The sequence below is a fragment of the Camponotus vicinus genome, unplaced genomic scaffold (assembly GCF_025532165.1).
Source record: "Camponotus vicinus isolate PSW18456_S1 unplaced genomic scaffold, iyCamVici1.0 SCAF_9, whole genome shotgun sequence".
NCBI classification, from domain to species: Eukaryota; Metazoa; Arthropoda; class Insecta; order Hymenoptera; family Formicidae; genus Camponotus; species Camponotus vicinus.
The window spans coordinates 6,954,249-6,981,214 of record NW_028141981.1 but is presented as its reverse complement, the minus strand read 5'-3'; the positions used below and the strand labels follow the sequence as shown (position 1 = coordinate 6,981,214).

At 41.1% G+C, this 26,966-nt stretch overlaps 1 protein-coding gene across 3 annotated transcripts in view; it reads right to left on the bottom strand.

The window, feature by feature from the left end:
• Positions 1-25,898, bottom strand: part of LOC145976832 (uncharacterized) — a 128,137-nt gene extending 102,239 nt beyond the window's left edge. Inside the window, exon 1 of one of the 3 annotated variants that reach the window (XM_083108258.1) lies at positions 23,592-25,898. In XM_083108258.1, the coding sequence (XP_082964384.1) occupies positions 23,592-24,306 (715 nt within the window). In that variant the 5' untranslated portion in view covers positions 24,307-25,898. The remainder of the gene's footprint in view (positions 1-23,591) is intronic. The other 2 variants (XM_083108260.1, XM_083108259.1) reach the window with 2 other exon arrangements.
• Positions 25,899-26,966: the final 1,068 nt, after the last annotated feature.

Below are 26,966 nucleotides of genomic sequence, written 5' to 3'. Positions count from 1 at the left end.
TGTGTATTAAAATTACACGCGACACGTCGCGTAGAGGAAGCCACCTCGGCGGGTAATTTTGCCGTTGATTTTCAATTCTCATCCGCTCAATGACACAGGTTACGCACATCGATATGCTCGTTCATCCGCGACGATCGTGATTCATATATACGTGATATAATCGACGCAATCTTACGACGCAATCACGCTCTCTCTCTCCCTCCCCTTCCTTCTCCGCTCCCTCTCCGGATTCCGTGTAATTTGCATACGTTGAGAGAAAATCTCCCGCGATAATTTATCCGACCGCAGGTCTCGCTGGTAAAAGAGCCGATCGTCATAAGTGATTTTTAACCGACCGCGAGAGAGCGAGTCGTTTGTAATCCGCGGCCGCAGCAACCGGGGAATCTTACGTAACGTCGGAGATCCTCGCTTAATGCGCCGAGCCGGCTAATAGCGTCGTCGCGTCTCAGGATCGGGCCCGAAGGCACGCGTCGTTGCGCGCGGTACAGCGTAAAAGCGAGGAAGTTTTAAATGGTACCTTCTTCGACGGCACCTGCGCCAAAGACGAGAAAGAAAGAGAGAGAGAGACAGAGAGAGCGGCTCGGCGGGAGCCGGCAAATGTCTCACTCAACCGCGCTCGTACGCGGCTCTAATGGAAGCGGCTAGGTAGGTAGGTAGGTAGGTCATCGGCTGTCATAAACGCTCGACCGTCCAAGTTTCCTCGGCGGCGCGAAGCGTGTTAATAGCCTCATTAGATGTCACGGCAGTAACGTATACACCGCGATCGAACGGCCATCGATGACGCGAGGACCCATAATTATTCCGTGTAAAGCTGATTGTGAGGTTTCACACATTTTAGTCTTGTAACGCATAAATTTCTTTTTTTTTCCGATTACCAGTGGATGATGTATATATCGGGTCTGCTGATTCTATCGTCGTTAAATTTATTTGATTAGAAAATTGTAAACGTGTGGATATATTAATTTTTTTTCAGGTCGAAGCAAAATGTGTAAGTTGAATGGATAAAGCGTGAAATGAGACGACGTATTTGCGTAATTATGTCATAACCGTTTCTTCTGACGTCGCGTTCTTCAAACAGGATACCAGCATTATCTTTTTTTCTCTCAATTATGACATCGACTTCTACAGTCATTAGCCTCGGCATTAGCGCCAATGGGACACGGTCTTCCCAGGCTGTCAACCATTCAAGCATTGACCGTATCAAATGTTGCTTAAGTTTGTTAATTAACTCCTCAACTCCGCCACCTCCGTGAATTCAGTAATGTGTGATCATTTTGACAGCGCTATCATTATTCTACGGATATCTGTATGATTCATTCGTATACACATGTGTCGCTTTGCATGATTTCGTCTATTATAAAAAAGTATATGGAGAAATTATCATAATATCATAGATATAAAATATTTTTAAAAATATAAAATAATTTTAAATATTTTTTTAGAAAGAAATTATTATCGTGTTAAAAATAAGATGACCCGAATCAAAAGTGTAACTAAGAGAACTTGTCGATCAAACAGACGAAAGGTTCGAAAGTGAGCGCTGGTGGTTATTATTTTCATTTTAATCGACGTCCTTGACAATTATACGACAATACACGCACCATTTGCCACGCATTTGCCAAAATACCGCGATCTTTATTTATCTCATTCACATCGAGCTGGCATCGAGGTTTCTCACCCAGATAAGCAGCTAATAAAATTCTCTCGCTAAACATTTTTCGCGACAATTTTCCAAGAACCTTTATCGTCAATGTTAGAATTAGCTGTCACGGCGCGTTGAACGTGTTAAGTTATATCAGTCACCACATAAACCTGCCTGCGTTCGACAATGTGTGTATGGTCGACGACACCCGTCCATCTGCGATCGAACGCGCAGATTACATTCGATGGGACGAAACGTCCTGCATCTGGAATTCCGGCGCGACCCATCCCGCCGAGAGATCCCGCGAGACGTTGACAGTCGCGGATAAAAATAAAAATAAAAAAAAAAGAAGAAGAAGAATACCCGTCCGTTTATCCGTCACTAATCGACGACCGCGTGACGTCTCGTATTCTAATATTTTCCATGAAGCCTCGCGCGCGCCAACATGAATTCTGATTGAGCGAGGATCCGAAGACCGGTTGGTTGCCTGCCGGTGCGTGCGGGCCCCGAAGATGCCAACGGGGTCGGGAGCGATGGTCGATAAATATTAAACGACTTTCCACCTGTCGCGTCGTCATCGTCATCATCATCGTCGTCGTCGTCGTTGGCGGGGCAAGGCCAACACTTCCGAGAGGGAGATGACTGAATGTTAATTAGCGAGGCGTGACAAGTGTTAAGTAATCCATCCATCTACCTATACCCCGGGAGGGAGGAGCCTGTCTAACGCTCGGTAATTAACGCGACACTCTCGGGGCCTCGGCCACGCACCATCGACGGGGAACCAACGCGGCTCTCTTCTTGCGAGCGCAATTAACTGGCGATTTAACAGTTAACCTCGGCCTAATAGGTGGGAGGACATTCGCGCGAAACAAACTCGTTGTACTTTATGAGAATACCAGAAATCTTTTTTCCTTTTGGCATTTTGTACAATATTACATGCGATATTTATGTCTGGAAGGCACGACGTTACATCACCATATAATCATACGAAACAATGTAATGAAAACTTTAAATTGTAGATTGTTCTGCGTTTTAACGTGATAAAGACGTGATAAAGACGTTTCCATATTTATAAATCATCGATAATATAAATTTATTATTCTTATGAGAAAATAATTTCCTGTTCTGCGAAAATTGTCCTTCGCAAAAAAATTGTAAGAAATAAAAAATCTTTAATAATATATATACAAGTATATCGATATTCATATTATCGTCGACGAAATATAATGTCTGTAAAAATATATTATCAACAATATATATGTATATCGCATGTACAAACATGTAATAACGGATGAATTTACTTACGAAGAGGTCCGCAGGATTGCATTGTCATCACAATCGTTCCATTATCCACAATACAAATCGAATATATGACTATATAGGTCTATAAAATTATATTTCTAAAGAGATCGACGATATCTTCGCTAACGCTATTTCAATAATACTGATTAAGATCGAGTTTTATCGACAGTACGAGCGAATATTCATGTATATATATAATATAAACATTCACTGACCTATACATTGACTGATTTTCGTCTGTATTTCTTCTCGCCAAATATTTTCATTCAATTAGTATAAATATTACTTTAATACACGCGTTTCAATACATGCCCATATATATCCAATCACACAGGCACAAAATAAATTTATTACACTTATAATAATAAAGAGAATAATTTTCTGTTCCGCAGAAAATTTTCTTTAAAAAAATCATAAGAAATAAAAAATCTCCGATACACATGCAAGTAAATAGATCAATATTGTGTTCATCAATATTCATATCAATATTGAAAATATATCATCTTTATCGACAATGTATATTTATCAATATCAATATAATAACCTGTGGAACTTGACACTCGCGCAAATACAATTCAATCGAGAAAATTCCAAAGGCAATTACAATCTTGCGAATTAATTTGCAGGAGGGATTTAACAGACTGTCCGATTAAATTCGCGCGCGGAGAATATACGCTCTCGCGTATAAATGTCATAACGTCGATTCTCGTTCCGTACCACGTCCGTAATGAAACCGGTCGCCGTGACGCGTCGACTTGTATTAATTAGAATGCCGGATCCCCGAGAGATGCCCGGCGCAGATAAACGGAGCGGTGCAACGTTACAATGTTACCAAACAATGCCGCCGTATCTCTAGACTGTCGACCGGTACAGCGCCGCCGATATCTGCATTAAAGGAACATTTACATCTCGAGAGCGGGGCCCGGTCAAATCGCCGAATCATAACCCGTGCCCGATTCTCGCTTGTCGATTAGATGTATCAGTGTAATTAACAACAAACAATGGCCGCGAGGGAGACGCGCGGGTTCGATATCGCGTATTAATCGATTACCCTCGCCGGTCGGGCCCCGGAGATATGCGTCGGGGCCGGCTGTTAATCATCACCGCGGGTGCGTTTGTACCACCGACGTCTGTCCTTTTTTTTTCTTCCCATCGTGAGAGAGAGAGAGAGAGAAAGAGAGAAATACCAATAGGCTTGAATGTACGTACGTAGCCCTGAGGACCTCTTCCGCTAACTACCTTTGTAACACGTCATTCGACTCTCTCCCTTTACTCCTTCTCCCTCCCGCCCGCACACGAAATAGCAGAAACAATGTAACGATCTCGTTCGCCCGACGCGAATTCCGCTTCTCATGGCGTATCATGCGCCCATCTATCGATTAACCGATTACTTGCATTATTCGACGAGTAGCGAGTTATAAGACAGTCCTTCATGCCTTGAAAACGCGTGAGTGGATACTCGAACAAAGTAAGAAAACATTTTAATACCTATTCAAAGTAGTTGCAAAGTATCTTTGAATTGTTTATATGTTTCTGTCAATTAATATTAATATTTTGACAAAAGATTTCTTGTCCGGATATAAATGAAAAATTAAAAATATTGCTTCCATTATATAATTCACTTATTAAACTACAAAACAAAAATAATAAAGAGGGTAAACGCGATAATAAATATAGCGTGAACGAGGATAACAATTGACATCTATTCTATATTGTAATAAACTCACGTATCTCGCCAAACTAGGCCGTGAAAGGCGTGAGAGTCCAAATTCGGTACCGTTAAAGGAACAGAGAAGTATCCATGTGCCGGAGGATCGATACGAAATATCGATCATCGCACGCTTGCGTATACTTGGAGATGTTCACGCGCTCGAAAAAGAGATGGAGGGAGAAAGAGAGAGAGGGAGATGGAGAGTAGCAAGAGGATTGTTTCGCGCGGTAACTGCCCCTCAGCAGTGCGCTAGAGATCGGAATCATTAGCGATTATCGATGACCATCAATGTGGAACAGTTTGCGAGCTATCATCAATTAAAGTTAAATAATAGTCCGCGTTGTCCATCCGTTAGTTCATTCGCCGCCGACTCCACTTCCGGGAGCATCGACTACTCTTTTCTGTGACTTATTGCGGTTACGCCGAGGCCAATCTCGATTCTCCCACTCGATAATGGGAAACTCTCGTTCCCGGCGATTTTATGTTTTCTTCCGATGAGCAAACATGTCGCACGACTATCAATCATCAGGATCGTCAGTTTTGACGGAAATATATGTGATACTTTTATATCGTTACTGTGTACAAATTTTATTGGCCTCAATAAACTGTCTTGAGAAAAGAAATACAAGTTTCATGTATATTAGGTCTGTAAAATTACATTTTTTAACTCTCCATATCCCCATGCTGGGGAAAATGTGTTAACTATTGATTTTTATGTGGTACGGTGGCAGAGTACACGCATACAAACACGCGTTTCCCTGTATCTAACCGTAACGAATAGAGAATGTCCAACTGCGCGGCGGTCTTTCGACGCTTCACGATTCCGTTCACGGTACGCTTTACAGCACGAATCGACAAGACCGGACGATCGGTCACGTACGATTCTACGATTAGCTAGACAAGTTCCACAAGAGATTTTATTCGACCAACTAAACACGAAAGAGCAAGTGACAACGCGTTTCGCGTTCGTGATTCTTCATCACGTATAATTTACAAATGACGTTAGTTAATAAGAAATATAATACAGGTGATCAGATGGGTGCTCCTGCATAATTTATGTTTTATTTATTATTTTATAATTATATTTCAATTTAATCTAATTATTTCATTTATTTCTTTCATTATATTTCAATTAAATCAAATAGATTTTCTCAGATCGCAAGCGTTCGACTTTTATAAATCAACGAGTCCTGAAAAATGGACATTTATGATAGCAATAAAAATTAATCGCGGCGAGCGATATTCGGCCGGAAGATGAAATCACATTGCGTTCCGTGCGCTCGTAGACACACAAAATCCGCCGCGAATTACGAGGCACTTCCGCCGCGATCCTAAGGACAGAAGAGTGCCAACTATCAGACCCGCCCCCGGCTAACAATCCGTCACTGTACCCTTCTTCGTCTAGCGGCGAGGCCCGGACGTCACGGAAGCGCAACATGAGCGAGCGAGCGAGTGAGTCACTATATCGACGGAAGGAGCACGTGGGATGGAAGATGCGAGATTTAACGTATGCGCACATGGTACGAGAGAGAAGGAGCGACGAGATCGCCGAGAAAGGTAATCAACGAGCGGGAACGAGGGAGAGAGAGAGAAAGAGAGATGAAAGACCGAGAGGGAGGGAAAGAGAGAGGAGGACGCGACGAGCGGGCGAGAGAAGAGATGAGGTCTCGGTAGTAAAGTCAACGGTTGCCGCCCCGACAAAAAACTCAAATTGATCAAAATGAGAGTTACGTGGGCAAAAAAGTAAGCGACCGCGGTGGTGGGCACGCATTTTCGTGCCAGGAAAGAGTTTAGGTAGCGACCGTTTCGAGAGAAACAGAGAAGGAAGGATCGTCGAAAGAGAGAGAGAAAGGAGGAGAGAGTTGGACAATGGGCCGCCCGCCCATCGAGACGCGAACAAAAGCTTCGAACGACGGTCGATCGTGAGATACGGCGAGATCCGCGAGACGCCGACTTCCTCTCGGCGCGCATAAAGAGAGAGAGAGAGAGAGAAACACGCCGCGCGCGGAAGTAGTAATCATTATCGCGTCGGCTTATGCGCGCAAAATAGTAAACTTTTACGACCGCTCGCGACTCGTAAACCACGACCGAATCCCCGGGTCTCGCACGCGTGCGTGGCATTCTTATTCCTGGTGAATCGGGCCCCCTTTTTGCGGAGAGGGCAGAGGAACTTCCTATCTGAAGCGTCATTTTTACCAACACTATAATCCTTGCTGACAGGAAAGAAGGCCTTCCTCCGACATCATTGATGTCAAAGTTGCATACCGATAGCGAACTCGGTGATTCGGATTCGAGAGTATACATCTCAAGCGAGGAAAAACAATATAACTGTATTAATCTATGATCGAATCACGAATATACAAAAAAGAAACTATTACCGAGTGAATGTATTACGTCACGCTTCATAATGAAGAATGATGTTGTAAATTTGGATATAGAGCCGTTACACTATTTAAATCCATCCAACTCAAGGACCTGAGTACTCCAATTTTTTTATAACGTGCTATAAGTTTATTAAAATTTACCTTGTACAGAGACGCGAGCTCCTACGGTGTAGATCGACGAGAAGTATTAACACACTCGAGTGACGCAAATTGCTTCACCCGACCTTTGCGCGTTTAAGACACGCGCTCGCGGCCACTTGGGTGTTCACGTCGACAAAAAGCCGTGTTCTCAGGATTAATTTCCTCTCTGTGTTGCGCGCGACAAGCCGCGGCACGATGAGAACAAACGTGAAAAGAAGGATGTACGCTGAGGTTTTCCTGTATCGCGCAAATCGGCGCTAGTCCCAACTACAACTTAAGAGAAGAGAGGAAAGGTTTATGACATTTCGCGGAAGTGTCAACGATCGATATTAGGATCCAACGGATCCTCGTTATATTGACGATAGCTATGATTAAGATCGAGAAAAAAAAACTGATCGAGAAGCGGCCGAGAGTTTGTTCGATTATTTCGATATCGATTTGATGGCCGATAATACAATGTCATTTTCAGATGCGAAAAGAGATATCATTTCGAGATTCGAACAGCAGATATTTTATGAAGAAACACTTACGATTGTGGAATTTAAATAAAATGCATATTAAGTATTCGAAGTGGTTTTGTTTAGCGCTTAATACTCGAATCACATGATTAATTTTCCAAGTTAGTTAAATGTCAAATGTTAGTTTGATTACGCAATCAACGACACTAAATCATTTGTTCGATTTAATTTAACGATAAAATTATGCGGAGAAGAGAGATATAAATAACACTACAATAGAATATAAATAATACTACAATAGAATAAAAAAAACGCATAAAACAGACTTATACTTTTTTGCATGATAAATTTACCATACACATGCTAAATATCTTAATTAATCAAAGAGTATCGTTTTTACATCTTTGTTACATATAAGGTGTAAGTGAAATAAATAGGCTTATGAATAAACAAAGTGTGTACGCTAAGGATTAATGTAATGAGTCACGAGCAAGCACCCTTTCCTTATTTTCCTTTCCATCATTCCGCACATGTGACCCCTTTTCCGTGGAAATTCTGCATAAAGCGCCGTCCCGGTGCAACGTTCCGAGCTGGAATGCCCGGCTACCCTGTATTATTCTCACGCGCAGCGTACGCATGCAGTTAGTCGATGAATCACCCGCTTGGAACGACTTATACCATCGACCATCGAGCGGATGTAAACATCATCATGAGGCCTCGCGGAAAACGCAAATTGAACAAAAGGTGAAGGATGATTCCGCGTGTCGTAAAATAAGATGTTTATCTAATTGACACGTTTCATCAACGATATTTCGCTTGATGATTAAACAATTAAAATTGAAGGAATACGCAATGTCACTGCTCATGGTACAAGTTCGAACGGCGCGAAAGTGGAAAATTTCGAACCAGCCGCGATTCGACCCTTGCCCTCGATGAGCTAACGACCGCGACCTCGCGTATATACCCGGAGGGATAAAAAAAGAAAGCGAGAGAAGACGTCGGAATGAAATCAACGACGTGATGAAGCCGTACGGTCGATTAAGAAGTCACCGGCAAGACATGTGCAAGTGGACCTTAAAATATCGCCGCTCACGAGGCGCGGGGGTTAATTACTTCTGTCTTTCTGTACGCGCCCGGTACAATAATGCATTAACGCGTTTAGGCACGGCCAGTTAATCCCAAGGAACTGCTCAACGCGCCGTTAAGCACGCTTGACTCGTTAAAAATCGCCTAATATGTACCACTATACGGGAGATATTATCCTTAAGTGTGATCACACATCGCCCAGAGGAACGTCCTTGCGCGCGTGTTCTCGCCGCATCCTAATTACCAGAGTCCGTTCTCTTAAAATATAATTAACATTCGATTTCTCGCGACGACCACGGGCCGTTAGCGATCGTTAGTTGTGATTGGATCGCTACTCGTGCCGGGTGTGAACCTTGGATACCTTTAGTCCACGTATATGTGTAAACGCGTAATTAGGCAATTCGTATTCTGAGTAAAAAAAAAATGTAAGCACTCTTAACAGCTTGCGCACGTTTTACTTATCCGCGATTGAAGTTATGTATAATGTGACCGAGATCTTAGAACGTCGATCCGTATCATTTACGAGTAGATCGCTTATAAATGGTCGGCTCGAGATATCGTGATAAAAGGAGATAATCGTAAAAGATAATGCCACGCTTCAAGTAATGACTTAAACATGTTCTAATGTCTAATGCAAGGTCGGAGTATATGTCATTTGTAAATTTAATTTTACGAATATCAAAGAAAAAAATTATGTAAATAATATTTCGATTTTTATATAATTTCCCGCCATAGAAGCGTATTTTTTGTAGAAATTATTTAAAAAATATGAGAAATATTTTAGAGAGAGATGCGTGACATATTTCGCAGAATTATTTCAAGTAATTTGCATGTAGAAATAAATAGTACGCACAGTAAATGGAAATCTGTCCTTAGTCACGCGTAGTCGTTCTTATCGCAAAATCGTTCCGGAAGCAGCTCGATTTGCCTTTTCGTTGATATTTGCATGTACGGAAATAATTCCCATGATTCGCCGGAAACATATCAGATAAGAGACCCATGGTTTTATTCTGGTCACATTAACGGACTAATTAAAGCGCCATAAACAATGGCCGCCTCGCAAGGACTTGCTCTTTCGACGCGTCAAAAAATCTGGAACACGCGTAAGTATGCATACGTGTGCAAATATCAAGTGCCTTAGATTTAACACTTTTTTTCTTGAATCAATATAAGTCAAACAGAAATAAATAGTCAATTAAGTAAAAGAATAAATAGCTAAATAAATGAATAATGTTTGTTTCTTTGTCAACGCATTAATACAATGTATAGATTGGAAGACTAAAATTGCAGAGACAAATCCAATTTCAAAATCACAATTAAATAAAATCTTATCTATTAATCGATCTCTCAAGCGTGCAAATAAAATCTTATCTATCAGTTGATTTCTCAACCGTTTTCTAACTTAAAATTTATAACTTAATTATTGCGTGATATAAAATCACAATTGTAAATCAAAAAAGTAATATTTAATTTTATTTTTGCACAGAAAGAATCTGTATTCGCATTAATGTATTCGACTTCTGAAATACTTTCTGTATCGTATATAGATACTACACTTGACGTGCATGCCACATTAATGTAATGCAGGAACAATACAAGCGGCTAATCAGTGGACATCTAAATTGTTACAGTTATGCTATGTATGAATGCATGCATTTAAGTGCACGCACATGCACAAACAATATAGCGTCGACATTAGCCGTATCTACATATATGCATAATCGTTTTCGCGAAGACTCTGAGGCTTGATTGATTCTCCATGAAGAATTAGGTCATTATACGTGACGCAGGCATATTACCAATTAATAAGCGATCATTTTGTCGATTAATAAATTTGCGTTTTCATCATAACAACAGCTGACAAGGGTGTCGACACGCATGCACTGCTATTATCACTCCCCGATGACGTTGGATAATATCAATCTACAGTGCTTCTAATTGTAGTGAAATATTCTGCATATTGCGTATGAAATTGTAACCGTGTAAAAATATTTAAGCATATAGCTAGTAAGAAATATATAATATATATTTAGCTTTATATATTTTATATTTAAAATATAATATTTATATTATATTTATAATACTTAGCTTTTCTATTTAAAATGTTCTTTCTTTTTCTTTCCTTAAAATACATATTGAATTATATAATCTAAAAATTTATTAAGAATAAATATATTATCACAGAGAGTATAATTATATATTATATTAATAAATGTATTATCATAGAGAGTAATAATATAATGTATAATTATAATGTAATATAATTATAATGTAAGAAGAATAAAGTTTTTTTAAGATGCAAATTGCGTATGGTGGGTCAAGAACGTGGAGGCTTTGAAACGTGACAACGATCGAATGCGTTGATCCATACAATGCGGCTAATTGATTATTCGTTTCGTTAAATGAGATAATTGCGCTTATATTGCAATTACACTGGCACGAATCCAGGGATCCTGGCATTATTGCGATCGATAAATCGTCGGTTCATAGGACATTTGCCGATCGCGATCTACCTCGTTTGAAATTGGAGCACACTATGATTAATTAATAGCGACGCGCGTCTAACTGAATGGCGAATTTGAATCTCTATCTAGATAACGCTGACAAGGGTGTAAAGATCGTTCTCTTCGTGGCCGCGATCGTGCCCGCGATTCGCGTTCCATCAATCTTCGTAGCGGCTGGGCGAGAGTTAACGCGACGATATCTCTGCTCGCGCAACTTCGCTGCAAATTTGTACGCGTTGCATGACGACAGGCGATTTATTAACTACAGCGAAAACGGCTTAAAAACCTTGAGAGCGGAGGCCCATGAAAATTCATGACGATCCTTTCTTTTCAGAAAAGCAAAACAAGCAATGAAAATTCATGGCGATCCTTTCTTTTCGGAAGAGCAAAACCGGCGATAAATTGAAATTGCGAGCTGGAGAGTCCGATAGATTTAAAGCGACAATAATTAAACATGTCCATTTTGAAGAAAATATATTGTTATCGAAATATGTATAAGAATTCTCTCACTCTCCTCTATTCTTTTAGGTCGTCAGATACGTCGGATGAAAGAGGGATAGCTTTTACTTCGTCATTTTTCAACACCTGCTTCCATAAAAAGCAAAACCTCGCGCATAACCATTAAAAGTGCTTCGATATAATTAAATACGGCGAATCTCATCGTTAATTTCAGCCGAAGCCGTGTCCGAGAGAGCGGCGGAATACCATAAGAGCTCGTAAAGGAGACGCACGATCTGAATATCTAATCGTTTACACATTAGTCAGGGCGTACGAAATGGAATAATGGAAAAAGAAGGCATGAAAAAAAACTGATTATCTCCTCTCTCTTTCTCTCGTTATTCCTTCTACAGAACTAAGAATTAATGATAAAGTCATTGCACGCGTGCTCGGGGAAGAAATCGGCGTTCCAGTTAAATCAGATCTAATAAGTCACGCTTATTAGCAAGAAATTCTCGCAAGATTAATATTGTAAACTCGATGAACTAAAAGTATTGCATAATATATGCAATCGATGTTTTTTGTACAAGTATTTGTAACGTTTAATTTTCAAAGTCCTAAAAAATTCGTGCTAAAATAATGGAACTTTCAATGAATTATCCGCAATAATATAATTCTGAAAAAAAATATCTCCGTACAGATTGCGAAATTTTTTACGCGCTGTGACAGTTCGCGATTCTGATTATTCATTATTTGAAGAATGGTCGATGCGCGTCGGATTAGCATACGTTGCATAAACTACGAAATAACATCACCACGCACGCACGCACGCACGCACGCACGCACGCACGCACGCACGCACGCACGCATGCACGCACGTACGCACGCACGCACGTACGCACGCACGTATGCACGCATCACACGCAACGGCGCGGTGAGCGAGACAAGAACAACGATTCGAGCGACGAAGACAGGAGACGAGGGAGAAAGAGAGAGGTGCGTGCAGCTTCTCTCTATGGCGAGGCATTAATATTGTGCTTTATCGAAGCCGCTCATCGTCGGCACATCCGGATTCAAATTACGCCGCCTTGCCCACGCTTATGTTTATTTATCCAGTTATTAAAATTACATTAAGCGTCGTGCTTAATTATGTCGCTCGCGGAACGACGTCCTCGGAACGTAGGTCCGGAAGAGGTTATTAGCGGCTCGGAGAGAAAAAGAAAACGAGACGAGACGAAGGAAGCAAATCCGAAGGAATCACGAAACGATCCCGACGACAGATTAGTTTCTTCGCGCGCCGGGCAATGATCTCTTCCTCTCTCTCGTGTCGTTGTTAACCGACCGAATACATTTTATGAACCATCATGCCGCTAGTTAATCGCATCTCCTATTTCTATTTTTGAAGTCGTCGCGATTTTTGCCATGCTTTCCTTTTAAATTCGATGAGTAATAATTCGATTAAATATCGAGATTTAAATTAGTCGATTAGAGATATATAATTTCCGAGAATTAATTATTAACCGTGAATGCGGTGCGCGATATCCTGTAAATTATCGCGACGATCGAGAGTGTGCATCGTCATGCGAGACGTGAAATCACGATACTTTTCCGAGATCTAGCGACGATGGACGAAGGCGTCCATGGGTCTCGTTTACCATTATCATCATTACCATTATAGTTGATTCCATGACGGTGTTACGTGGTTTAATTTGAATACATGAGGCAGGAAGCGGCGAGCAAACCTCGGAGACGTGTGTCGGCATTAGCCACGCATGTTTCTGTATACACTGTCATTATCTTTACTTAAAACGACCCCCGGTCTCCGACTGCTACCATCACCCTGTTGCTGACTCATAATGGCGCGAAATCTGAAACGACCTCCCGCGCGTATCCTTGCGAATGTCATTGGATCAGCATCGATTTTTTGGACGGAATCTCACTTCGCGAAAATGCGACAATTCTCAAAATTATTTATCAGGAAAGATAGCAAGATGTATTCAATATGCGAGAATTTTTTATCGAACTTCACGTTCTTTAAATATTTTATACGCATATGCTTCTTATATCCTACATCATGAATTTTACTATTTTATACATACGTATAGATTGCTTATACCTTATATCAACATAGATTGCTTTCCTAAATTAGTTACCGGTTAGAGACAACAATGCAATCATAAGGATAATAAAAATATCCGGCTGATAACAATATGCAAGTCATTAATAGAATGCAAATTATTTGCTGAATATGCGCTTATAATGAAGTCACGTGCATGCAATAGAGTGCAACGTCGTGCGGATAAAATTATACCGCTGCATAAAAAGATTTCCTTAATCCCGTCTAAATAGCGATTCGACGCGATAAGTATGCACCGATAAATCTTCCGCTCATCTTATTGCATGCAAATCTCACTTGAATTATTTAAATTATATACTAATCGCGCTAATTGCAGAACCGTCTCACGAGACAATGACGCAATTAAAATGCTGTTGATGCGTGCCGGATTCTTCAGGCATCAATTAATTTGCACGTGAGTTTTTATACAATATGTTGTTGCTCACGAATTACCGCGCGTCGAGCAAAGAAAAGTCGGAAAATTTCCGGATGCGGGAAATCGCGTTAAATTAAAAGCGTTCGCAGATATCTATGAGCGGAAATAAAAATTTTATTGTATTACCGAGGGGGGAGGGAATTTGAATTGTAATTTTATATTTATTTATATTAATTTTATATTTATTCTCTGGATAATGTGGTGCGATTTAATAGTGCATTTTGATGCAGCTATGAAAGCAAATATGATATTTCTTTGATTGACATTTTCGCGTCAGCTGATCCAATTGACAATATTACGGTCGTACGCCGAAACGTATTGACGGATATAATAGGCGCAATTTGCATACGAACATATGGCATGCGAACCATACGAAATTTTGGGAGGCATGCAGGTCGAAATTTGCGGCAGAATACGGGAACCGCAATAAATGGCGAGACAATTTAAAAGCAAGCAGATGAATGTCGATTTAAACCGGCTTACCGGCATGGACTTTTGTCATTTGCGTTTTCAAAAGCATCCCTCTGATCGATCCCTTTATAAATCTTGATTGTAAATGTTCGGAAGTAGCGACCTTTGGTAATCACGATATTTCGAAAGGTAAATCATCCTGTTCGAGTCGATCGTTTCGTGTGCACAATGCGAGTTTAGAAAGGACAAGTATTGCGAGCCATTTTCAACATAACAAGCAAATGAAAAGGTATAATAAATAATAAAAAGAAGTATCATTAAGTAAAGAAATATCATTTATACTTGGATTATTTGTGTGTGTAATCTTCCCTCCTCTTTTCCTTTTACATAAATTAATTTCTATTTCCTCAAAGCAGTGTCAGCTTAATTATTCGATTAAGTTAAAAAGTCCTGAGATAAATCAAGCCTTTGCTATTATACGGATAAGTTTCGCAAGCGAGAAAAACGATGGATTGACCTTCGAATTTTCGTAAGAGTCGCCAAGAATTCATAATGTGACGTGAGACCGAGCAGTACTTTCACAATCCTATAGGAATCCGGCAATCGACGTTCCGTCTCGCGCATCGTCCTTACATTCCTTGCCGATGATCCAGAACGATATATATACACATATATGACTTCCCATGGGGTAAAAATCACAGGAGCTGGCGCAATCTGCGCGCGCATTATTCTTGATTCACGCGTCTCTCGGCTTCGGATACCACGCGATACCGTGCAAATCATCAATATAATCGTGAGAAAGATCATTTTCCAATCTCGCGCGTATATATTGAGGCGAGCAACGTCGTTATTTCATTACTTTTGTCGGAATTATCGCGACCAAGGTCGCGCATCGCATTCCCTTTTGCAGAGCCTTCTCTTACCGTGGTTCTAACTATGGTTCACCGCTTCTCGTTAGCGTTTCCAAGGCGGACGTTTTGTCCAGCGCGTTTCCAGCGGTCGCGAGAGTTTCGTCGGAGAAATAATTCACTCGTGGAAAAGTCGACAGGATCGCCGGATTATGCATGCTCGTCCTTTCAGCTCGTGTTCAAACGTTACGATCTAGACTGCCAATCGTGTATGAAACGACGAATTAGCATACGCTACCGCCAAATACGGGCTCGATGATGGTGGTGCACCGACAAATGCAATGAATACAGCGATTTCCATCATTTGTCCAACTCAGCTAGAGGTGCAAACGCATCTACCGCGGTCCTTGGAGCGAGCGTATGCGTCACGATCTCGCAACGTTGAGAAATGTTATTGAAATTGATTCGTGAAGCGGGATGTGTTCTCGGAATTCAAGACGATACCGATAACGAACCTTATCATTTGAATATTATCGACTCATTACTTTATTTTTATATAAAACCACTGATCGGGTGACTCGAAATAATTAATATCAATACGAAAGAAAATAGTTTTGTAAATAATTAATTATTATAAAAGAGTGATTAAGTGTTCAATTGTTTAATCGTCTAATCTGCTAAAATCGTAAGCTCTAAATCATACTGCGATTCTTAGGAACCATCATTAAATATAAATTATAATGTAATTGTATAAATTTTGAAAGAAATCATTATGTGTTCGACTTCCGGCTATAAACAATCAATCTGCGAATACGCGAGAAGTCTCATAACACGTGTGTGGTATCTCTGTGTCAGTGCATTATCTCGCTATGACGATAGGTTTCATTATGAGCGAGGTGCATTTCCTTTTTCGACGCAAGGCGGCAAGACAAGGTCGTCCGTGCACCTCCTGACGCGAGCGGACGCATCCGTCCGGATGAGCGGCCGCATCCGTCATCGACGCGAGAGAGATCGTATCGATCGCGCTGTGGAATGAGGTAACGATGCGAGTCGTAATTTGCATGTCGCGCGCAGCAGTACTATGTTGTTGAAACGAAGAGTTATGGCGCGGTGTCGATAAAACTTCCACACGAGCGAGGCAGAGATTAGCGATGATTACGATCGCATCGAGTTCGAGATGTATCGTCGTCGCGTATTCGAATATTCCTTGTGAATGTGTATACGTGTGATATTAATTTTTATTGTGTCTGGATCGTGCACGCGCGACACAGACTGATTAAACACGGAAAAGCGTTGAAACGAAATATTTTATTATCGTTATTATACATTTTTTAATCTACTTACATCGCTTTCAATTAAATGGAACATTATCTTGTTAATAATCTATTGATTTTCCAATTCATTTTTAATTTAATAAGTATTGTGATAATTATAAATATATCAGAATATAATGTTATTCATATTAATTCCTCGTCTAATTAAATGAAAAATAAGATATATTTTAAAATTTATTGGCTCTTTAAAATACGTCCGTTAAAAAAATCTAGACTCGTCAAAAATTCATACATAACAAATAGACCTAGGATATCTTTGACAATACCTTGAGATTTCTTCTCTAGGACTAAAAAAAGGTGCGAGAAAGTCGGACGCGTGTCACGTCGCAATAGTGATTTGTCGCCTCGTGTACGCGAACAGCTGGCTGTTCCCGCACACGTGCACGCGTTGCGTCGCACGCGTGTCGCGTCAGGACCGAAACGCATCCTCGGGAAGGGTTAGAGAAGAGAGATCTACCTGCGCGAGCGCGGGGGTTTCGCGTATCCTAGAAAAGGAGCGTCGAACGCACGCGAAGGAAGAGGACGGAGGCCGCCACGTGACCCCTGTACGGTCCTCGGCGGAATCCTCCCGGCCCCCAACCTGACCTATCCAAGGTGAGATTTATCCGTCGGCTTTACCTGCCACGAGCTGTATAGGTACCTTCCTTATACTGCCTCTGCCTATCTACCAGGAATCCCCGCATTGCTATTTCCCATTCCCGCGAACCCGTCTCCCGGTGTGTCCACCACCCACCCACGGCTCTTCCACTCGTACAGGTCACGTATCTCAAGCTTTTCCGCGCGACGAGTTCGTGTCTGCCAAAGTAACAGGTGAGATTTTCAGAGCAACGGTTACGTGAAACTTGCTACTATTAAAGACACGGTAAATCCGTCAGATTGAATGATTAATTTGATCCGTCAATTATACCTATACTTTTAATTTAAATAATAATTGCGACACAAGATTTGCTTGGAATGAACTTAATTAACTTTAATTCAAATGAGATCCGGAAAGATATTAAAAAACCAATTAAACTACAAAGTTGAAGTTCAGATGTTAGTGAAATTGGCCATTTCGATCTCTCTCTCCATCACATTTATTATAAGCTATAAACGCAGGTAGCGTAAAGTCGGTATCTTAAGAACCGACGTTATTTTTCCACGGAGCTTCTCTCAAATGACGGGTCCTCCAGCGAGTCACGTGTCGGCGATCGTCCTCGGGAGGTGCGTCGCAAGTGTATTACGTCCCAACGTAATAATCGAGATTCGGTGTGCTAGCCCCAAGCGTTTCGGGCAGGTTACGGCCGGGGCCTTAATTCGAGGCCGCGCAAGGTATAATCGGAAACCCGGCGGACACAATGCAAATAAGGAGGCATTATACCGTGCTGCCGGTGACGCAACGCAAGTGGTTTGGCTGCTTCCGGCTTCGCCGAGGAATAGCGGGTTTTTCATTAAAATCGTATCATGACGTATTTAACGTATGACTATGTCGACGACTCCTCCAGACAGTCTTAATGAGAGAAACGGTGATTTTATACACCGAATTTAAATTGGAGAGAAAATGTTCTAACTTTAATTACACGACAGGTATAGAGAAATAGACCGCGAACGGTATGTTTGTGTGTGTTTGTATGTGGTTTTACTTTGCAATTATGTAGAATCGATTGCCGCGTAGCTTGCCATCCGCGCTTTATTGCTGTGTATGCATAGATTAATTAAAACCCGCTGCGTATAAATTCTCGGGATATCTATTGCGACAGAAGTTCATCGCTAAGCGACGCGAATATTCGATACGATCAGTCATATCCGCCGTTACTTCATGTTTCCTAGAATTCCGGTTTGCGATTAAACAATGTGATACAGGATACAGTTCTGTAATTATTTACAAATTCACATCGGTGGACTATTTAATATGCCGCAAGATTTTATATACATCCTTAACGACATCCTTAACGACATCCTTAAAGAATCCAAAAATATCATATGAGATTTTAGATTTCTATTTAAAAAGGCACATCAAAATCATTACCAATCTCTCGATTTATAGATAAAAAGTTATCACTTAAAAATTATTACTCCTACTTGTAAATATATAGCTTTCATTGTATCAAATTATTCAAATTTTTAAAGAATATGAGGATGATAGAGGTAAAATAGGATGATAGAGCCTCAAGTTTATATCTTTATTGGGGAAAAAAATACGAATTCTTTTTTTAATAATATACATGCTACTTTTTCACCGATCGCGTCATCCGTTGAACAAATCCCATTTGATAGCGCGTCTTTATGTATTCATAGTCATTGTGCGTATATTAGCCGTGCGAGGTAACGCGCTTCCGGCCGCTTCTTTAGCGCGCCGGCTTTTTATCTTCGAGCCAAGCCTTCGTTTCTCGAGTGACGCGAGCGAAAGATCGCCGATCGATAAAAGCTGTTTTACTCGCACAACTCGGGCCGGGCCGTATATATAAAAATAAACATATTATTCGGTCACACGATTAATCCGACGCGAGTCAATAAATGCGATCTTATCCGAATCTACCGAGGATGAAACGCATCACCGATGTACCAGCTATATTCATATGCATTTTTTATCGATGCGCACGATGTATACACAGCTAATCATAAATTTAATGATGCACCTTCATAAAGTTGAAATGACGATATTACGTTGCGTAGAGTTTAATATATTATTTATAATAAAATAATTAATTAGCATCTCATTAGTCTCGCAAAAATAATTAATACCGAGGATTAATTAATAGTATCAAATTACGTAACTATCACAGATATATGTTTCAATATTAAGATTAATTTTTAATGATATTTAAATTTGCATAAGAAATTTTAATTGCTGCTAATGTCAAAATAATACCTGTAGCGGATCAATAGAATCGAAGAGTAAGTTTACGGAGCCAATTTTCGAAATTCCTCATATTATTATTCCGGAAACTTCTGTTCTAAATTTTTACAAAGCATGATCTCGGGAGATAAGGAAGCGTAGGCAACGAAAAATAAGAGGCTCTCAGGCGCATCGGGAAGAAAATGGCTACTTAAATAGCGAGATCCTTCGGGGGGCTCGGGTCTCTCGTTCCAGACGAGAATGGACTTCGCGGAATTTCCATCGACACATTCGAAGCTCGAAGATCACTCAAGTGAGAAACGCGAGAGGGATCGCGGCGTGTACCCCACGTGAGTGGCCTCACGAATCGGAAGGCCGTCTAATTTTCCGCACGCGAGTGATCCGACGGTGCTCTCGAGCGCGCTCGGACGGATCACAGAAAACGCTAATGAAGGAAGGAACTCGGACGGCTCCTGGCGATGGTTAATGGAAGCGATCATGATGAAAAAGATGATCCCAATAAGGATGATTCTAACGCTGAGGGCCCTACATCAAAGGGATCTCGCGTGTGTACTTTCAGTTAAATTAAACACAAATAAGCGGAAACGCGCGCGAATGGTTAATCGCGTAAGGATATTCCCCTTAAAACGTCTTAAATTACTTAATAATAATGCATGATTATTTCAAATATACATTATTAATATTAACGGAATAAGAGAAGCGAGCTTTATTAATTTTGCATCGCGATAGATAATTAAAACTGATTTTAATTTATTTCGCTTCAATATTCATGTCTTGTTAATAAATATTTTAATTGTAGAAATCTCATCTCTAATAAAATCTAATTTTTTTCTGGTTTACACAAATATATATTTAAATATAAATATTAATATAAATTAATATAAATTATATATAAATATACATAAATATTTATTTAAATATATAGAGAATATTTTTAATTGATTTTTTTATGTGCAAATATTTGAGAAGATAGTCGAATTAATTTAAAGTAGTTTTTCGATCATAAATCAATAGGCGGAAAAAGCGTGCAAAGAATAAGAAATCAATGTAGAACCGGCGTTCGAGAAAACTATCATTATCGTACAGCCGCGTATCTCTGAAAGCGTGATTTTCGCCGCGGCTCGCCTCATCGACGCGTGATAAAGACTGCGTAGGTATAGAATCTAATTATGCCGATAAACATTGTTGCGCGCCGATCCACCTGCTCGTAAATAATATAGAATCAAACATCGTATCAGGTTACATCGTAATACACCCGGGCTCGAGCACGGAACAGGTCCTTGGGCCCTGGTGAAACGGGTACCTGGAATTGCCCTCTGTGCCTTATGCGCATTTTCATCAAGGACGAGACGCGGAATCATCACCGTTGATTATGAATACCGTCAAAAATAGAAGTAGATATGATCAAGATAATTTATAAACCGTGAAACATTAAATGTTAATTTTCCGAAATACACAGTTCCTCCTCCTGCGTCAGATATAAACTCTAATATTTTTTTAAGACAGTTCTTTTAACAATTTTCCTTGATTTCCTTGAATAATTTTAAAGCATAATTGTTGATATCTTACGATGCAATGATCATTCGTGAGATGAGTATTTTGTTGACGATGGGCGATGATAAAAATATATCGAAAGCGTGATTTTTGCGTCACGATCCAGCGCACGCCGAAAATAACCATGCAATCACGCGAGTCTACGTGGAATATTTATTCAAACAAATATTAGAGCCGCGACGTGTTATCGATAGATACGATAACACTTTTTTTCCTTCCCGTTCGCATATGCAGCGCATGCGTATTTACACTTTTATTTATTTTTTTCTTTTTATAATATATTAGTAGCAACTATATGTGTAGAAGGAAAATTTATCATGCGGATAATCCTCGATAACAGGTGCTCGAATATAAGAAATACATCGACGTCGCGTAATTGCTATAGATTAACAACATCGAATCAACTAGGACGATATCGCATTTTTATCAATAGTATCAAATGACAATTTTTCTGCCTATTTCTCGGATCTAATGCTTATCGCAGCTGATCAACGTACATTAACAACAGCCATCTACGTTATTAATTTTCGATTTATCGCGACGCATATCACAATTAATAGAGACAGTTTGCGTAAAAATTATATTATGTTCTATTGACGGATCTGAACACCGATTCATCTTAATCAATATTTTTCTCTCTCTTTTATCACCGTGATTATCTGTTCTAATAAATATTTCCTAATAATTTTATTGGAATACGAGTGATGATATATTATAATGATAATATCAATGTAATAATAATATGAACGAGAATCGCACAGTACCCATATTTCTCGACTAAATTCTTCGACATTCTTTTTCAGTCAATTCTTAAATTATAAAACATGACATTCGTCTCCATTATTGATCTGTATATTGCCTGATTGCTGACGAGTAGAGAAGAAACAAACGATCAACGCAGTGAATTGTAAGTCTATCAGAAACCAATAATTTCTTAATCGAAAGTCTATCAGAAACGCACACGCATTGCGGCTATTAATAAGCTCGTTATTTTTGCACTTAATTAATAGCGTTCAAAGATATGGAACGCATTCGAAGTATATGTCATGAGCGGATAATTGACGCGATGTCGATCGAAATTACACGATCGATGTGTCTTGGCATGAAAATTACCGCCAAAGCGATCGACGATGAGTCAGCTGATCCGTTAATGCGCGCGTGATATCGATCCTCAAGCTCAACCTTAACGTAGATAGCACTCGGACTAATTTTACAAATACGCGAATGCGCATTGACATGATAGCGGATCGATTAGTCATCGTCATCAGCGTGAGAAAGAGTCATAATATATCTTCGTACATGTAATCTACAAAATAATCTGATATTTTATAAATAAAATTATTATTTTGCATGCATAATTTACAACATGTAATCTCATATTCAATATATCAAATATTAATATCTATAATTATTGTCTTTTATTTTTGAAGTGGCAATAAATAATATTGAATGTCTCATGTAAATGTATCATAATTAAAATTATATACATATAATTATATAAATATTGAAAAGAGTAGGACGATTTAGCCTTATGCGCGAAATACAAGAGAATGCCGGTTTTCTTTCTTTTAAAATAAATTTATCCCAAACGTAAATTCGTCTCAAACTCACAATTGGTACGCGTTCTGCGCACAGAAAGGAACGAGATGCATGAATGCAAAATCCGGCCGTTTCAGATAAATCAGTTTTCTCGCGATTGGGGGTCGCACGATCCGTACAATGCCTTGATACACAATGCATCCACGGAAAGTAACAATGCAGTGCGGGGGCGTCGAGAACAGGGGACGGAGGGGAGAAGAGAGGGAAGAGACAGACTGCACTGACAGCTGACGAACGTACGTTTTCCACAAAACGCTCGATTTCTGCTCTCGTTGCTTCTAGTCTTATATATATGCGTTTTCTATATAATCGGATAAATTTCTAATTATTTAAAGTGAATCAGTGCTGACAATGGAAAACTGTTCAACTATGGCGCAGTATTTTCCGTTAATTAAATAAAACGAGATAAAGGCAGATATTTACTTATATTCGTCACCGTATCTATAATACATGCCATGCATACTGCTTTTAATAACGGAATGACTGTCCGAGATAAATGATAATAAGATCTAATCTGTGTGTATTCGATTAAAATAAAAATAAAATACCGTCGATCGAATTCATATTTAGTTCAAATTTAACAATTACGCTGTAAAATTTTCGAATTTTATGTTAACTGCAAAGCGATTAATTATGTCTAGACAGACATTTTATAAATTCGATATTAATAAGCATATAATTAAGCAATTCTCTTCTTATTCTCCTTGAGCTTCGTAATAATATATTAATTATATGACTAGATATATTCTATATTTTAATGAATTGTGTATGATTCGATCAACACTCACCGGAAGCTCCCCGCAGAGGTCCCGAAGGGCTGCCACCGGTAGAGACACCCTCATCTTCACTGCTACTGGTGCTAGCTTCACTGGGACTGTAGCTTCGCCTGCTAACGTCTCCCCTGGTAACCTTCTGGCTGCTTACCGTGCCGTTGTTGTTGTCGTGCATCCTACCCTGATGTCTTTCGTGCATAGTCCTCACGCGCGAATGCAGCCTCTGCTGCTGTAGGGAGCCAACGGAGAAATCGAGCGGCTGATCAATCTCCGATTGCACTTGCTGATGCCTCTGCATCGGGCCACACACCGATCCGGCCACCAGACTCGGCGATTGGGAGACCTGGGCAATCGACGGTTGTTGCTGTTGTTGTTCTTGATGAACGCTAGCCGGCGAACTCCACCATTGATGCCCGCCTTGAACCGATCTCCATGCTTCTATGGTATTATTGTTCGTGGGACTTGTTTGCTTCTGCTTCTGTATCAACTGCTGTTGGGACTGTTGCTGTTGCTGCTGCTGGGCCATAGCGACCTCGACCAGGTTGTTATTCTCCAGCAGATGCATACTGGGGGTCTGCGTCATCGAGGCCGGCAGAACGAAGGGAGAGATTCCCACCGACGGCGGGCTAGCCTCCTGATGCTGCCTGTGAGTGGAATGATGCTGCTGATGATGCTGCGTTTGACGATGATGTTGCTGCTGTTGTTGCGGAGAACTAGTAGGTACAACCATCGGAGGCGGAACTTGCCGGACGGTCCGCGTGGCCTCCGCGACCCACCGGCGCACCGCCTCGCTGTCAAGACCCGCCAGCCCTGCGGACTTTGGCTTCGACTGGCCTCCGGGCGATGATAGACCCTTGTCGGGTATCAAGCCGGGTAGCGCGAGGACCCCGGTGCCCGCCACCGCGACCCTGGGTCCCGAAACGCCCCCGTAAGCAGCCAACGCCGCGAGATCCAACGTGGTGACCTGCTGGGTTTCGCTGTTGACGAAGAATCGCACCGTTCCACGCAACGGAAGATCGAATACCGACAACTCAATAGACCGCGTTGATTATCATCGCTCGTGGAATGCTTCGAGATATCACACTCGGAGAGATGCTATATCGAGCTCCTGATAATTCTAACACGAGAACCACACTCGATGATATTTATTATGTCCACATGATTGTCCCACGAAATCTAGTCAATGTCTTGGATTTCTCGATAACACATAACGCACTGCACTCGTTACCGAGTTTCACAATCGTACACAATCGTACACAATCGTATGGTGGTACGCGTATTCCAGTTTTCAATTATTCAATACACGACTTGTCCACCTCTGCGTGAAACACCTGACCGTCGTTGTTATTCGCGTAATCTTCACTTTTATCACAAACGCATCATTAAACTCAGTCTCTTGTTCTTAACAGCGTCTTCGATGATCAACCATCAGCCATGAAGCACATGAAACACCGGCGCTGTAGTCAACACTGTCAATCGTTCTGATGCCTTTGCACGACGACGTGCACTCGCTACAAACACTCGTACAAGTCTTTACGCCAGTGTCATTCGCAACTGTCATCGAGACGCCAGAAATAAGAATCCTCGCGGTTGAAATCATCAACGAACACTATCTCGATACCATCATCGGTCGCGATTCCGAGTCAAGTCACTATTCACCACTTTGTATCGTTCTGTTTTTCTTGACGGATAGTCGCCTCGTGTTCTACGATCAGCGTCCACGCAGCACGGAATAACAGCATCGATATGGAAATAACACAATAGCCACTTGCGATCGCTGTCAACGAACGAGTAGGATCGATCCGTCCGACGTTGATCTGTTACTCGCGCGGCGTGGCACACTCGAGAGATTATACGACGCGCTACGACGGCTCTGATAGTTACGGCGGCGGCGACGGCGGCGGTCAGATGCTGTCGCGTGCATGTGTGCAGCTACACTAGAGGACTCACGTACGCCCGCCTAGCCGCCTACCGGCCACGGCGAGCGCGGTCGCGTCCACGGATCGGTGTAAACCGAGGTGGGGGAGTCGTTAGGTCTCCGGGAAGGAAGAGGAAAGGCCGCGCGAGAGCGAGACAAGGAGGAAGCATCGACGCGTCCACGGCGGAGCGGCGTAAACGGGACAAGGAGAGCCGCGCGTGATGCCAGAAGCTTGGCGGTACAGGCACCGACACACAGCCTGCACGATTGTCGCAAGTGGGGAGCAGTCGACGCGTCGGTGGGGAACGACGCCTCCAATCGCAGGGAAACGCGGCTCCGCCCGGCGAGGCAAAGGCGAGTTCTCCGGTCGCCGGAACTCGCGCGAGCGAGAGCGCGCCTTTTTCATCTCGCGTGCATCTCGGCCGGCTGCTGTCGGCGAAGTCAAAGAGAGAAGGAGAGAGAGAGCGGGCAAAGGAATTTGCATATGCAACGCTCGCCTCCAATCGTCGCGCTACCTGCCCCACTCTGCACAAATGACGACGATTAGACCTTGATACTTGAGGACCCGTTCCGTGACCGATGCTTAAGAATTAAACTTGGCTCGATTCCGCGGCCGTCCAATCCGCTGCGAGTTGCGCCGGACCGGTTCGATTCTCATGCTACTCTTCGTATGTTTTCTTTCATGCGGATGTGATGAATGTCAGCGTCGGATTGTCAACGAGTCTCATCGTTCTGGAAACAGAAATCGATAAGAGTTCATTGCATACAAGATGCGTTGAAGAGTCGGGCGGAAAAAATGCATGAAATCGTGTAATCGTAATGTCGTTTAAACATGAAATGTGACATTTGAAAAAGCACGTGGACGCACACGTCGTACAACTACCAGATGATGTAAGATAGCGCGGTTAGCGCGGATATAAGGAAGAGCTGGAGATGAAATTAGTTAGAGGAACGGCCGCAAGATTCTCTCACGCTGGACCACCCACGCAAATCCTTATTACAGCCACAATCGACTACCGAAATTAGTCGGAAATCATAGGGCATTTTGCATACTTCGACTTATAAATTATAAAGAAATATATTTTAGAATATTTGAATATCTCAGAGAGAGAGAATATATATTTCTAAATCATATATTTATATACTTCTAAATCAATTTATTAATTTTTACTCGTTCTACTACAAATAAACAGATAAAATTAATTTCGTAGAATTTTATATATCTAGGTATATATTATTTTGCACATTTTTAAAATTTAAAACGAAAAATATCAATCATAACTTTCTCTTAATCATTCAATATTTGGAAAGATTAAGAATGTATGTCAATTCGTTCATCATGAGATCATGATAAATGCATTGAGATTTCTTCTCTAGAGATCTCTAGAATTGATATACTTGGGGATTGAGAGCTTGTGTTACGGTTCGATGAGATATGGCAGCAGGTGGGTACAGTTACAGGTTGAGATCGT